Consider the following 15,501-nt stretch of genomic DNA (forward strand, 5'->3'; position numbering starts at 1 on the left):
TGTTGCTTAGCAGACCAACATATCCTGAATTGCAATATGCTAGCCTCAGTCTGTTACATTACAGTATGCACCATCTCACTTTGTAGTGCTCCACTGTGATACGGATGGCTTTAACAGACTGCTGGGTTATGCCCTCATGCTCAGTTCTGTTGTCCATATTCATTTGGCCCATTCTTCCTGGGTTGTGCAGTATTCACAAATTTGAGTGTGTTTAATTTTTGTGTAGTGCTTTCTCATTTGGATTGAGTTACGGAATAACAAAAAGTTGTGTGTCATGGCATGAAAAGAGGAGGAAATTGTTCTTTGCCCCCCCCCTTCCCCACCCCCCACCCCCCACCCACCCACCCACCCCTCTCCCCCACCCCCCCCCACCTCCCGCCCCCTCCCCCGGGGGTGCAAACGTTGAACTTCTAAAAAATGTTCAGCGCAGCATAGTGTTTGAGATATAAGGAGAAACATCATTACAAAGCTGACTTCATTTCAATTAAAAATTCTTACCAGCTTTTTTGCATTTTGATTTTCCAGGGCTGCCACGTTCCAGCTGCCGCGTTTGAGCTTACATTGGTTGACAGAATTTTCACAAGGATAGGTGCGAGAGATGATGCAATGGCCGGAGAGAGCACATTTTACATTGAACTGAGCGAAACTGCGACTATCTGTGCACACGCTACAGAGCACTCACTGGTACTCGTCGATGAACTGGGTTTGTATGACTTGCAATAAATGTATTGGATAAAATTTTAAACATGAGTCTGCCGAGAAAGTGTCTTATTCACATATGCATTTGTTCCCCACCAGCTGCTTGTGGTAGAGGGCGCATCATCATCATGTACTGTGAGACACACACAGTATTAATAATACTACTATTCTCCCCTCCCTTCTTCATCCAGTTCAAAATGATTCACCAAAACTACTCGTGTCAGTAGGACTGTACACACTTGATTTTTCTCTGTTTTTAGTAGAGTGGTTATTTGTGAGTATATGTACGGGATGAAGTAAAGTGTTTAACTCTTCTTGGAACACGTACCCTCCAAATTTTAATAGTAAGCTTTTCCAAAATACCCAATTCCTTTGCATTCCTACATACATTCTCTGCAAACCACTGTGAAATGCATGGTGTAGGCTTCGTAGCATTTTCCACGTATTAGAGTTTCTTCTTGTTCCAGTTGCATAAGGAACGCAGGAAGAACACACTGCTCAGTTACCTCCATGCATGCCATAATTAGTTTAATCTTGTCTCTATGGTCCGTATATGGGCCAATACGTAGGGGGACAAAGAAGATTAGATTGTTCAGTCAATACCTGTTCTCGAAACTTTGTAAGGGGAGTTTTGTAGGATAACTGGCGTCTGTCACCAAGTGTTTTCCAATTCAGGTTTTTCAGTATTTCCTTTTTGTAGTCTAACATAGCACATTTCCATTTTTACTTAAAATTTGACTTGCAGATTATTTTTATTGTTATCATAACACCACAGAACATGGATGCAATGGATGTTGTTAAAACAATCTACCAGCTATTATCTGATCTCATACCTGTTGGCTCCAACTGTGGTCGTCAGTGGTAGTTAGGAACCACAATTCATTGACAGACAAAATACAGTGCTATTCGTCAGCAGTCCATACTTCCCAGTCTGTTCATGTTGTGACATTAAGGGCAGCCTAACACGTGGGACAATAATTCCCTTGTCTGGTTGTCACTCGTCCTCAGTCGATTGGGCGGGGTGCCACAGAATGTTATAGGGAGTCCATTACTTGTTTTCTGATGGCAGATGCAGATCTGAGGGGATTAAGATGTGCTTTGTGTACAGTACGACAATCCTCCCTTTGTGACGAAAGGAGATGGTCGAATGGAACCTTGGTGGTGAGAATAACTGACCTCACATTCCCATCACTCCAACCTCTGCGCACTGTCACATCTGACTGTACCATAAATCTGGTTAGTGCACAATTTGGAGTAATTGCCAAATGGGGCTTCATGGTGGTGTCCCTTTCAAACTTTGTCAGATTCTGTTAACATTGTCTCACAAGAGTATGCAGTATCTTTTCAAATGTCTGTATACTCTGTAAGGCCTAGTATCAACACTAAACATGAACCATAATGGTGCAATCTGGTGGGTCTTCAACGTATCCCAGAGAATTACAATTAAAGCTGTTAATTCATGAAGAGTTATCAACTTTCATTGGTAGTTTTGCGTGTTTAAATATTAATCCTAACGTTTGAAACTACAAATATTTAAAAATTTCTGACTTTAACTAATGAAATACATATTAGTTGATGAATTAAAGCATTGTATTTTAAATTAATAATTTGATATCTGAATTCATTACAAAATCACTATTGATGTTTTCAGAAGGATTTTGTCATTCTTCACAATTCTGTATAACCAAATCATCAAGTAATTTTTTTATTCTTCCTGAAAGTTTATGAAAGCTATTGAAACAAACAGTTTGTTTTATCTACAGAAAAGTATTCATGGCCATCATTGTCATACATTTTTTGCCATGTTAGCAGGTCCAGTGCATCCCCATTTTCTACAATCCTTCTTAATGGTGTTGTGTGTGAGCATTGTCCATCACATCATCCAGGGTCTGAAAGCTCTTCCCTTCCTCATACCCTTCTAAGACTGTTTTTCTAAGCCTCTCCTTCTTTCTTAGTGTATTTCCAATCAAGTTTCAGTTCCTTCTTTTTATTATATTCACTACTGCCTTTGCTTCCCCACTCTTCTCAGTACCTCTTCAGTTTTTACACCTTGAAGCCTCCAGCTGTGCTCAATGTTTCTTCGTCATTGTTCACGTCTCTGCACCATACAGAGGGGCACTCCATACTAAACAGTTCATTTGTCTTTTCCTCAAATCTTTACCCATATTTCTGAAAAAAAAAAAAAAAAAAAATCGCCTTTTCTTACAAAATGCCTCCTTCACTATTGCTATCCTCATGTTAATTTTTGTAGTTCCCAGAACGAAACTCTCTCGAAATGTGGCAGAACACACAGAGAGATTCTGATCATATGTAAAGTACACCAGCAGCAAGATGCAATTAATATCTTTGCTGTGCTATAACAGTAGTGATGTTATCGATGTCAGCGCCACCAAAACAGAGTTACTATACACGGTTTTCTGAAATTCCTCCATGAAAGAAGACAAAAGTAATTATTCTATGATTCAAATAGTAAATGTTCCAGAATTCAAATAATGAACAACTGCTGACTTGAGTAACTTGGAAGTAGATAACATCGGCGTAATGTAGCAACTTAAAACACTTAAGATTTCGGAGTATACTGATACAATAGCTCCATACTTAAGTTGCTGCTCGCTTGTAGAAAGATCCTTACCCAGAGACTGGAAAGTCACACAAGACACGCAAATATTCAAGAAAGGTAGTAGGAATGATACATTAAATTACAGGTTCATATCATTAATGTCAATATGCTGCAGGATTTTGGAACATATATTGTGTTCAAACATTATGAATTACCTCAAAGAAAACAATTTATTTACAAATAGCCAACATGGATTCAAGAAATATTGTTGTTGTGAGGCACAACTAGCTCTCATTCTCACTAAGTAATGTACTGCTATTGATTCCATATTTTTAGATTTATAAAAGGGTTTTGACACCATTCCTCACAAGCAGATTCTAATTAAATTGCATGGTGGGTGGGTGTTGTCTGTCACATGACTGGAGTAATGATTTTCTATCAGGAAGGAGACAGTTCCTAATAACTGGTGAATGGAAAGTCATCGACTAAAACAGAAGCAATATCTGGAAGTGTTACAGGCCCTCTGTTGCTCCTGATCTACAGAACTGATTTAGGAGATAAACTGAGTAGCCCTCTTAGATTGTTTGCAGATGCTGCAGCCATTTATCATCATATAATGTCATCATATGATCAAAAGTGGTAACTGACTTTAAATCATGAAAAGTCTTACACAATCAATCACCACAAAATTAAAGGCTGTAAACTCTACTAAATTCTTAGGGTTTACAATTATGAATAACTTAAATTGAAATGATCACATAGATAATGTTGTGGGGGAAAGCAAACCAGAGACTGTGATTTATTGGCAGAACACTTAAAAAATCTAACTGATGTACTAAGGACACAGCTTGCACTATGCTTGACAATCCTCTTCTGGAGTACTGCTGTGCAGTGTGGGATCCACGTCAGATAATATTAAAGGAGGAAATCAAAAAATTTTCATGAAGGCTGGCCCATTTTGTATTATGACAAAATATGGGAGAGTGTGCCATGGATATGATACACAAATTGAAGTGGCAGTCATTAAAACTAAGGCAGTATTTCACTGCAGCAGGTACCTTTTCAGGAAATTTCAGTCACCAGCTTTCTCCTCAAACGTGCGAAAATATTTTGTTGGTGCCCTCCTACATAGGGGGAAATGATCATAATAAAATAGGAGAAATTGGATCTCGCATGGAAAGATTTAAGTGTTTGTTTTTCCAGCACATAAGAGTGGAACGGTAGAGAAGTAGCTTAAAGGTGGTTCGATGAATCCACTGACAGCCACTTACCTGTGAATTGCAGAGTAATCATGTAGATGTGCTGTTCTTCCAGCCCCTTTAGATGTAGCCGTGCCATTCTTACAGTCTCTTTCTATCATGCTTCCTAGGTATTTAAAGCTTTGCACATGTTCTAATATTTCTCCATTCATCATTATCTTTACTCTTTCATTTAGCTTCTATGACATTCACTCTAAATTTAACTCTCTTGCACATGTTGCTAGAAGGATTAGGTCATCTGCAAACCTCAAACACTATATTCTTGATTGTCCAATATTTACTTCCTTATCATTTAGTGGACAGTGCTCAATCACATTTTGTAACTACCTATTGAAAAAGGTAGGAGACTTGTCCCACTCTATTTCCTAGCTCTGTCCAGTTGGTACTTTTTCTTCCACTTTCATTGATACATTTTTTATTTAAATACACCCCATCAGCACAATTCTTTTGAGACTGGATTAATAAAGAATAGAGAAACATTAAGATGATGGTTTTAATGCTTCATGTGTTCTTAGTACAATGCACAGAATATTCATACAACCATGTGAAACTGCTGGAAAAATCTGTCTTTGGGATGTTCTACTTACACGATACATTGGCTTGAATACCAGTTATACTGTCAAAATATTGTCCCTTCACATGAATTTCTTCTGAAGTTTTTTATTTTGTGATAGTTTCATATTGATAACACCAAGTCTCATCACTCATGATGATTTTTTTCAGAAAAGTATTGTATGCATTTTGTATTTCAGTCAAATTGTGGCAGGCGCTCGTGCATAGTTTTACTTTGGAGTCAAGGAGTTTGGGACAAATGTTGCACACACTTTTCTCTTCTTCGAAACTTTCTGGAGACTGTCTTGAATATTTGATGTAGATATCTAGCTCCACTGCAGTTTGTGACATAACAACTTTGACACTATGTTTGCTCACCAGTAATTAACACAACCTGCTCTCAACTGACCAAATGCGCATCACTTGTTTACATTATTAATTCAAGCTGCCACTGCAGTTACCGCACTGACGTTGCTTGTACAGCAGGAATAGAATCAGTTTTGTAACGTTGGGAAGACAGTGTAATTAGTTCTAGGTCTCCAATCCACTCTCTTTTCCCTCATTATAGTTGCTAGCTTATCCCAACTCACATTATTGAATGCCTTTTCCAGGTCTATAAAAGACACATAGGCCTCTCCCCTTTTCAATAAATCTCTCCCCCAAAACTGGCAACAGTTATGTTCCTGTCTTATACCTGTGTTCCATCTGCAACCAAATTGGCCCACATCCAAATTCTCCCTCATTACCTTCTCCAGTCTTTCATAAATTATTCATAATATAACTTTGGCTGCACATGGAATGAGGCTAATTGTCCTGTGCCGACTGCACTTCTTGGTTCACTGTTTCTTTGTTGTTGAAACCATTACTGTTGTTAAAAAGTCCTCTGGCCATTCACTGCTGTCCTATATTTTGTTGCTTAACCCCAATATTTCTCTTATTCCTTCTTGCTTGACATTTTACTATTTCTCCCAGTTTAGTATCTGTACCTACTGCTTTACTATTTTTTATTTCCACTTTTGCACTTTTACTACTTGTATTATGATTGGTGGCCCTTTCTCATCATGTCACACTCTTCTTTTAGCCATTTCTCCCTGTCATGCTGTTTCTCTAATACACCCTATGGTATTTCTTTCTTGCACCTTCATTGTTTTTTTTTTTTTTTTCCCCCACATCTTGGAAATCATTTTCTGTGTAACCCCTGGCTTTTTGCCATTTTCCATTTGCCTACTTTTCGGTTGGTGCTTTGACCTGAAATGTGGTGTCATTTCTGTAATTCTCCCTCCCTCCCTCCCTCCCTCCCTCCCCCCCTGATCTTATCTTCTCTAGGTCCCACTTCTTCATCAGTGACATTCTTCAGCCCCTTATATATATATAAAATAGAAAGAAACTTCCACATGGGAAAAATATATTAAAAACAAAGATTCCAAGACTTACCAAGCGGGAAAGCGCCGGCAGACAGGCACATGAACAAAACACACAAACACACACACAGAATTACTAGCTTTCGCAACCGATGGTTGCTTCTTCAGGAAGGAGAGGGAAAGACGAAAGGACGTGGGTTTTAAGGGAGAGAGTAAGGAGTCATTCCAATCCCGGGAGCGGAAAGACTTCCCTTAGGGGAAAAAAAGGACAGGTGTACACTCGCGCGCGCACACACACACACACACACACACACACACACACACACATATCCATCCGCACATACACAGACACAAGCAGACATATTTAAAGCCAAGAGTAAGGGCAGAGATGTCATTCGAGGTGGAAGTACAGAGGCAAAGATGTTGTTGAAAGACAGGTGAGGTATGAGCGGCGGCAACTTGAAATTAGCGGAGGTTGAGGCCTGGCGGATATCGAGAAGAGAGGATATACTGAAGGGCGAGTTCCCATCTCCGGAGTTCAGATAGGTTGGTGTTGGTGGGAAGTATCCAGATAACTCGGACGGTGTAACACTGTGCCAAGATGTGCTGGCCGTGCATCAAGGCATGTTTAGCCACAGGGTGATCCTCATTACCAACAAACACTGTCTGCCTGTGTCCATTCATGTGGATGGACAGGGCCTCGCTGCAATGGAGCACTTCCTTTCACGCCGATCACCTGCCACCCTACCTAAAACCTCTTTCCTCGTCACCTTAGCCAGCTTCATCCTGACCCACAACTTCTTCACTTTTGAAGGCCAGACATACCAACAATTAAAGGGAACAGCCATGGGTACCAGGATGGCCCCCTCGAATGCCAACCTATTTATGGGTCGCTTAGAGGAAGCCTTCTTGGTTACCCAAGCCTGCCAACCCAAAGTTTGGTACAGATTTATTGATGACATCTTCATGATCTGGACTCACAGTGAAGAACAACTCCAGAATTTCCTCTCCAACCTCAACTCCTTTGGTTCCATCAGATTCACCTGGTCCTACTCCAAATCCCATGCCACTTTCCTAGACGTTGACCTCCATCTGTCCAATGGCCAGCTGCACACATCCGTCCCCATCAAACCCACCAACAAGCAACAGTACCTCCACTATGACAGCTGCCACCCATTCCATATCAAACGGTCCCTTCCCTACAGCCTAGGCCTTCGTGGCAAACGAATCTGCTCCAGTCCTGAATCCCTCGACCATTACACCAACAACCTGAAAACAGCTTTCGCATCCCGCAACTACCCTCCCAACCTGGTACAGAAGCAGATAACCAGAGACACTTCCTCATCCCCTCAAACCCAGAACCTCTCACAGAAGAACCCCAAAAGTGCCCCGCTTGTGACAGAATACTTCCCGGGACTGGATCAGACCTTCAATGTGGCTCTCCAGCAGGGATACGACTTCCTAAAATCCTGCCCCGAAATGAGATCCATCCTTCATGAAATCCTCCCCACTCCACCAAGAGTGTCTTTCCGCCGTCCACCTAACCTTAGTAACCTCTTGGTTCATCCCTATGAAATCCCTAAACCACCTTCCCTACCCTCTGGCTCCTACCCTTGCAACCGCCCCCGGTGTAAAACCTGTCCTATGCACCCTCCCACCACCACCTACTCCAGTCCTGTAACCCGGAAGGTGTACACGATCAAAGGGAGAGCCACGTGTGAAAGCACCCACGTGATTTACCAACTGACCTGCCTGCACTGTGACGCTTTCTATGTGGGAATGACCAGCAACAAACTGTCCATCCGCATGAATGGACACAGGCAGACAGTGTTTGTTGGTAATGAGGATCACCCTGTGGCTAAACATGCCTTGATGCACGGCCAGCACATCTTGGAACAGTGTTACACCGTCCGAGTTATCTGGATACTTCCCACCAATACCAACCTATCTGAACTCCGGAGATGGGAACTCGCCCTTCAGTATATCCTCTCTTCTCGATATCCGCCAGGCCTCAACCTCCGCCAATTTCAAGTTGCCGCCGCTCATACCTCACCTGTCTTTCAACAACTTCTTTGCCTCTGTACTTCCGTCTCGACTGACATCTCTGCCCTTACTCTTTGCCTTTAAATATGTCTGCTTGTGTCTGTGTATGTGCGGATGGATGTGTGTGTGTGTGTGTGTGTGTGTGTGTGTGTGTGTGTGTGTGTGCGCGCGAGAGAGAGTGTACACCTGTCCTTTTTTTCCCCTAAGGGAAGTCTTTCCGCTCCCGGGATTGGAATGACTCCTTACTCTCTCCCTTAAAACCCACATCCTTTAGTCTTTCCCTCTCCTTCCTGAAGAAGCAACCATTGGTTGCGAAAGCTAGTAATTCTGTGTGTGTGTTTGTGTGTTGTATATATATATATAATAGAAAGAAACTTTCACATGGGAAAAATATATTAAAAACAAAGATTCCAAGACTTACCAAGCGGGAAAGCGCCGGTAGACAGGCACAATAAATAAAACACACACACAGAATTTCTAGCTTTCGCAACCGACGGTTGCTTCTTCAGGAAAGAAGGAAGGAGAGGGAAAGATGAAAGGATGTGGGTTTTAAGGGAGAGGGTAAGGAGTCATTCCAATCCCGGGAGCGGAAAGACTTACCTTATGGGGAAAAAAGGACAGGTCACACACACACACACACACACACACACACACACACACACAGACACCCACATCGTTTCGTCTTTCCCTCTCCTTCCCTCTTTCCTGACGAAGCAGCCGCCGGTTGCGAAAGCTCAAAATTGTGTGTGTGTGTGTGTGTGTGTGTGTGTGTGTGTGTGTGTGTGTGTGTTTTATTTTATTGTGCCTGTCTACCGGCACTTTTCCGCTTGGTAAGTCTTGGAATCTTTGTTTTTAATATATTTTTTCTCATGTGGAAGTTTCTTTCTATTCTATTTACATCATATATATATATAAAGTAAATTGTCATTAGTAATGTTTGTATCTGATAATGTGTGCACCTTCTTTATACCATCTCTGGATTTCCATCAGTGTAAAATCAGTTTGGATTCGGTATTTATCGTCTGGTGATTTCCAGGTGAAGATCTTCCTCCTGTGATTTTTAAACCATATATTTGTCGCTACTACCTGCCTTACCACACACAAGTTAGTAAACCATTCACCTCTATCATTCCTTCTCCTAAGACTATGACTGCCTAATATGCTTATGTCCTTCCCTTGTCCCACAGTGGCATTCTAGTTCTCCATTACTATTTTGCAGCACCATTGATTTTTCTCCATGATTTTCTCTGTTATGTTTTTCCCCTGTGAACTGGTTGTCAAAGTTCTGAAGTTGGCATATACCTGGATAATCAGAATATTCTGTATTCCTTTCAGTCTTACACAGATAACCCCATCATTTGCATAGTCTACATTTGCCACACATTTAGCCATTTCCTTTGTCATAATCACCTCTGCTCTATTCTATCCTTTTATTTGTCCTGTTGAGTAGTACATTATGTATTCATCTGACTGAAATTGTATGCCTCCATTCTATCTTACCTCAGCAGCCCCTAACAGTGTCATATTATTCTTTTCAATCTTGTTTTTAAGGGTTTCTAGTTTTTCTCCTTCAGCCGCATTAGACATTGTTTTGATTTTCATCTCTAATGTCCTCACCATTGATGGGAGGTTAAACTCTATATCGTCCTTCTTATTAACATATAGTGTCTCCTTTTAAAGTTGCTCCACACAACATCCCATACCCATCTCCCCATAGATCCAAACATGAGACTTGTTTGCATCTGGCTATTGATTAGCTTGAGAGGAAGCCATATTTTGCATGTAAAAGGAAGACTGCATTAAGCATGGAAAATAATCTGCAGTGCTATTCCGTTGCTTCTGGCAATTCTGGAAGTCACTCCAAATATGGGATACAGGCGCCTTTTACACCTGCTCTGGACCAGATGCTGCATTGCCTATTAGTCCACAGGAGATATTCCATATCCCTCCTGCCACTCGTATCTGCTGCTACCCGTATCTGGGAAGCATTCTCCAATTTTTAGTTAGTTATTCATTGCAGAGATCAGATTCATAAAAAACGTTATGTTGTCGGAACTTTCCAGCAGAAGAGACACAGAAAGTAAAAAATATTTATATGGCTGCATGCTGGCCATTTACAGTCTTCCCCCCTTCCCTGATTAGCTGCACTCAAGAAGTTCTCTATGGTGTTGAAGGAATTGTTGAGGAGATAGCTCTTTAATCTGAATTGGAAAACACTGTGGCTGTTCGTCAGATATTTTATTTCCATGGGTAGAATTTGAAACAGTTTTATAGCTGTGTATTTCACCCCTTTATATGCCAAGGTTAGATTTATTAAAGGATATAGCAGATTAATTTTCCTTCTAGTGTTGTACTTGTGAATATCTCTGTTACTTTCAAAATTAGATGTATTGTTGCTAATAAATTTTATAAGTGAATAAATATAATGTGACACTGTGATTAATATTCCTAGCTGCTTAAAGGGATATCTGCAAGATGTACATGTGTGGACGACTCACAATTCTAATTACGTTTTGCTTAAGTGAGGAGTTACTCAGAATATTATCCTGTTAGTGAATAAAAATATGCAGAATATCTCAACTTACTGACCTCTATATCCCCAAAGTCGGCAGTTATTCTTATGGCAAAAGTAGTCAAACCTATAAGAGTTTTAGGTCTAGTAGATGGTTTTTCCAGTTTGTTTTCAATAGTATGGACGCCGAAGAACTTACAATTTTCTAACCTATTTCTTTTCTCTTGTTGGTATAGTAGGTTAAAAGGAGGTGAAATATTTTTGGCAGCACAAAACTGGGTAAGCTTCTCTCTCTCTCTCTCTCTCTCTCTCTCTCTCTCTCTCTCTCTCTCTCTCTCTCTTTTTTTCAGAGTTGAAATCTAGCCAATTTGTGCTCAACCATTCAGTAACTTTCAAAAAAACAGCATTTACTATTTGGTGATTCTGTGCTCAGCTTTATAGCAATGCTTGTGTTGTCTCCAAACAAGATTTATTCTGCTTCCTGTTTTAAATAAAATGGTATACCGACAAAAGTGACAGATCAAGGGACAGAATCGTCAAGCCCATGTCTGGGAACAAGCGTGTGGGAAGCAGCGAAGCTTTTCCACAGTCCCATGTGGAAAATGGGTAAAAGATGGTGACATTATGAGTAGACGACAGGATTTTGGATGTCAGAACCTCCTCGCAGAACTTAGAGCCTGAGACTTACCTGCTCTGTAAAGCAGGATAGGCAGCGATCTGTGGTACATACAGCAGATTACAGTGCCGGTCCAGGCACAAGTGTTTCAAGCCACACTGTACACACACTTTGTCGAACATCAGCCCAAACAGATACCGCTCACCATGCCTTTCACGCAATGACCATTGTTGTTAGAAAGCACCATTTGGTTTCTTGTTATGAACAAAATGATTAAAGTGGAATTTTTCATGCTCGTTTGATTGAGCAGTCTCGGATTAGTCTTCTGTGATATTAGTTTTCTCTGTATATTAACAGGGATAGTACAAAATAAAGATTGATAAGTACTCAAGCAGTAACTAAGCAAAACTGCTTTATGACGGTAGCAGTTGATGCGGTCCCGGGCGGTCCCATCCGTGCTAGAGTACTGGTTATTCTTGGTTTTTTTACTCTTCCTGCTAATACTTACCAATTAAACGAATATCTCACTAGACTGCTCTATTGAATGGGCATATTAAATCCCACTTTAGAATTATTCACCCCCCCCCCCCCCCCCCCCTCCTGACCGGAAACAAATTGGCACTTTCCAGTGACACAGGGCATCGCGTAAAAGATGTGATAGGCAATGTTTGTTTGGGCGGACTCCAGCTACACATTGCTAAAGTGAAATTGCAGATATCTTCTGAAGCAATGGAGAAGCCTTATGCCTCTTAGGAGGGACACACTTTACATATGTTAAGGATGTTGATAAAAAGAAGTATGAATGCAGTCAAGATTACTGCATACTTTAATGGATTTAAGAATAAAAGAAAACCTTTGCTTTTATTAATCGGTAATATTTATAGAAGTGGATGAGACAGTGTGGTTCCTGTAACATACCGATGGATTTAATAAAATCCTGCAATTCTATCTCAAAATATACAATTAAAGTTGCAAGCAAACTCATCTGAAGATTTTGAGGTCAAACCTAGGATTTCACTGCCTCCATATTTCAGACATATATGTCTGCTTGTGTGTGTGTGTGTGTGTGTGTGTGTGTGTGTGTGTGTGTGTGTGTGTGTGTGTTTGTGGGCGCGCGCGCGTACACCTGTCCTTTTTTTCCCCTAAGGGAAGTCTTTCCACTCCCGGGATTGGAATGACTCCTTACCCTCTCCCTTAAAACCCACATCCTTTCGTCTTTCCCTCTCCTTCCTGAAGAAGCAACCATCGGTTGCGAAAGCTAGTAATTCTGTGTGTGTGTTTGTGTGTTTTGTTCATTGTGCCTGTCTGCCGGCGCTTTCCCGCTTGGTAAGTCTTGGAATCTTTGTTTTTAATATAGTTGTCTAATCAGGTTGAAAAGTTTATTGAGCTTCTTTTCCTAGTCACAGCACTCCATTTTTCCGCATTTAACATCTGTTAGTGCACATTATTACAGTTAACAGGCCATCATGTTCATACTGTAGTCATTGGCAACACCTGTGTTGGATCTAGAATGGCGTCACCACTCAGTTGAAAAGAAATACAACACAGCTCAGTACAATGGAGGACACACAGCATCCGATCATGGCTGCCACACCCTATATTGTTTGCCAGCAGGGCAACAGAGGTTTAAATGAGATTCGAGAATTAATAGCATGTATGAGCTGAATGAATGACTCTTAGGCTGAAATATTTCTTTCTGTCTGAACTTGATTGCCACAAAATGTTACCCCATATGACTTGAAGCAATGAGGGCATGTAAAGAATACAATTTTAGCTTATTAGTGCTGTTTAATGACTTCCACGTTTATGCACCTGCAGCACAGTACATCAACTCACCAGCTTTAAAAACACAGATTGAAGACTTTTCTTCTGGTAAACTTCTTGTCCATGCATAAGTACCTATATATAGTTTTTTGCGGGATTATACATCATTTAAATGAATAGAATGCAGACAATAGTGCTCAGATTCACTTGATTTTGTTGTAGTAATTGTAAGTCACTAAAGTGTTTTCTAAGGTTAAGCATACATTGGTCTTGTGAAGTTACATGTTGTGTTAATTCATCTGATCCATCTGTTCTAATTTGGGTGATATTTGGTGTTCTGAATCATTCAAAGTGAGTGCTAATTTAAAGTGGCTTATACATTTTTTCTTCTGTAAGCATTGTTTAGAATGGTAAAATGAAGTAAATTCCTGTCTTGTCATTGTGGTTTTCGCGCTTTTATTTGGTGATTATACAGTCCCACGTTTTAATACTACTATTCCCCACCCCCCACCCTCTGCCCGCCCATCCTCACCCAATTAAAGAGCCTGAATATGTTGTAATCAGAGAATGGGAAATCCATGATGGAGTAATGACAATATTATAAAAAGGATAGTTGCTACTCAGCATATAGCAGAAGTGTTGAGCCACAGGTAGGCACAACGTAAGACTGTCAAACAAACAAAGCTTTTTGCCAAACATACTTCCGTCAGAATCAGACAGGACACACACTCTCTCTCTCTCTCACACACACACACACACACACACACACACACACACACACACACACACACACGCGCAAATGCAACTAACACACACGACCACGTTCACGTGCACAAGTGTGTGTGCGAGAGAGAGAGAGTGTGTGTTTTATGACCCAATGTCATTGACCCAGAGGTTCAATGTAAATAAAAATGTTTCTTTCTTCCTGCATTTATATTTGAACATTTTATTTTCCAGGCCGAGGTACATCTACTTATGATGGGTGTGCAGTGGCATGTGCTGTCATAAATAGACTAAGGAAAATGAAATGCCGAACAATTTTCTCAACGCATTATCATCTTTTGGTTGACAGTTTCAAGGATATGTCCGATATTTATTTCGCACACATGGTAAGTGAGCACTACCTTTTTGCAGTCATGTTATTAAATAGTTGCTGAACTTATTGTTTTCCCATCAAAGTTTGTTTCACCTTGTATGCAAAGGCAGTATGTACAGTAAAACTTTGTTTATACGTTTATAAATGTGAAAATTGTTTATATGAAATATAGAACCATACTATCTAATTAATTGGTAAACAAAAATGAAAAATCCAGTATATTAAAAAAAATCTGCAAAACTTTATATAGGCTTACTAGGTACCATACTTAACAAAGATAAAAGAAAAACGTAAACCTCTACATAGAAGAAAATGTCATTTCGTAAAAGAAGTCCATAATTGTTGCTTGTTTTTTCTTTGACGCAGCAATAGCATACACTGTACCCTCAGAATGGGATCACTGTGTCATTACTTCGTCAGAAACATTGTGTCGCATCACAAATTGTTTAAGTAATTCTAAAGTGTTTACTGCATCATTAAATGTCACGGAGGAATGCTGAGGCTCTTCTGTATCATCCTCATCGTGAGTTTCTTCCTCATCCATGTCCCGCAATGCACATTGAACTATCTCAGTGGTAGTCATGGTTTCTGTACTGTCGAGGTTTTCGTCAACGTTCACGTAATCCTCAAGTTATGCCTGCTCTTCAAGTCTATTCCATTCTTCTCCATTAGGTGAAATATCGTCAGTATTTCCACCATGATCATGGACTACATTTCCAAATCCGGCTTTTCGTAAACAGTTCCGAATAATGGTATCGTCTGAAACTCTTGTGCTATGAAGCTGCAGTGTAGTGCATTGCCTATCGGAAGAAACAAATTCATTAATAATTTCTCAAAGTGTTCTTTGGCCCTGGTAGCACAACGAAGTGTTCATTGGAACCAATAGCACAATATGCAACAAATGCCAAGTAAAAATCGTACCTCTAAAATGTTTATTTTCATTTCTTCCTTTTTTTATGTTTACACACCTGATTGCATGCTGCATAGCATTTTGCGGTAATGCAACTTGAAAATATGTGTTACTCCAAGGGCATGTGGC

General features: G+C 40.4%; 1 protein-coding gene across 1 annotated transcript in view; it reads left to right on the top strand.

Moving 5' to 3' along the window:
* The window catches only part of LOC126278261 (DNA mismatch repair protein Msh6), a 321,536-nt gene that overhangs the window by 299,551 nt on the left and 6,484 nt on the right, over window positions 1-15,501 (top strand). Inside the window, exons 25-26 of the mRNA XM_049978261.1 lie at window positions 526-703; window positions 14,324-14,475. Coding sequence (XP_049834218.1) covers window positions 526-703; window positions 14,324-14,475 — 330 coding nt within the window. The remainder of the gene's footprint in view (window positions 1-525; window positions 704-14,323; window positions 14,476-15,501) is intronic.

This window comes from Schistocerca gregaria, chromosome 6 (assembly GCF_023897955.1).
Source record: "Schistocerca gregaria isolate iqSchGreg1 chromosome 6, iqSchGreg1.2, whole genome shotgun sequence".
NCBI classification, from domain to species: Eukaryota; Metazoa; Arthropoda; class Insecta; order Orthoptera; family Acrididae; genus Schistocerca; species Schistocerca gregaria.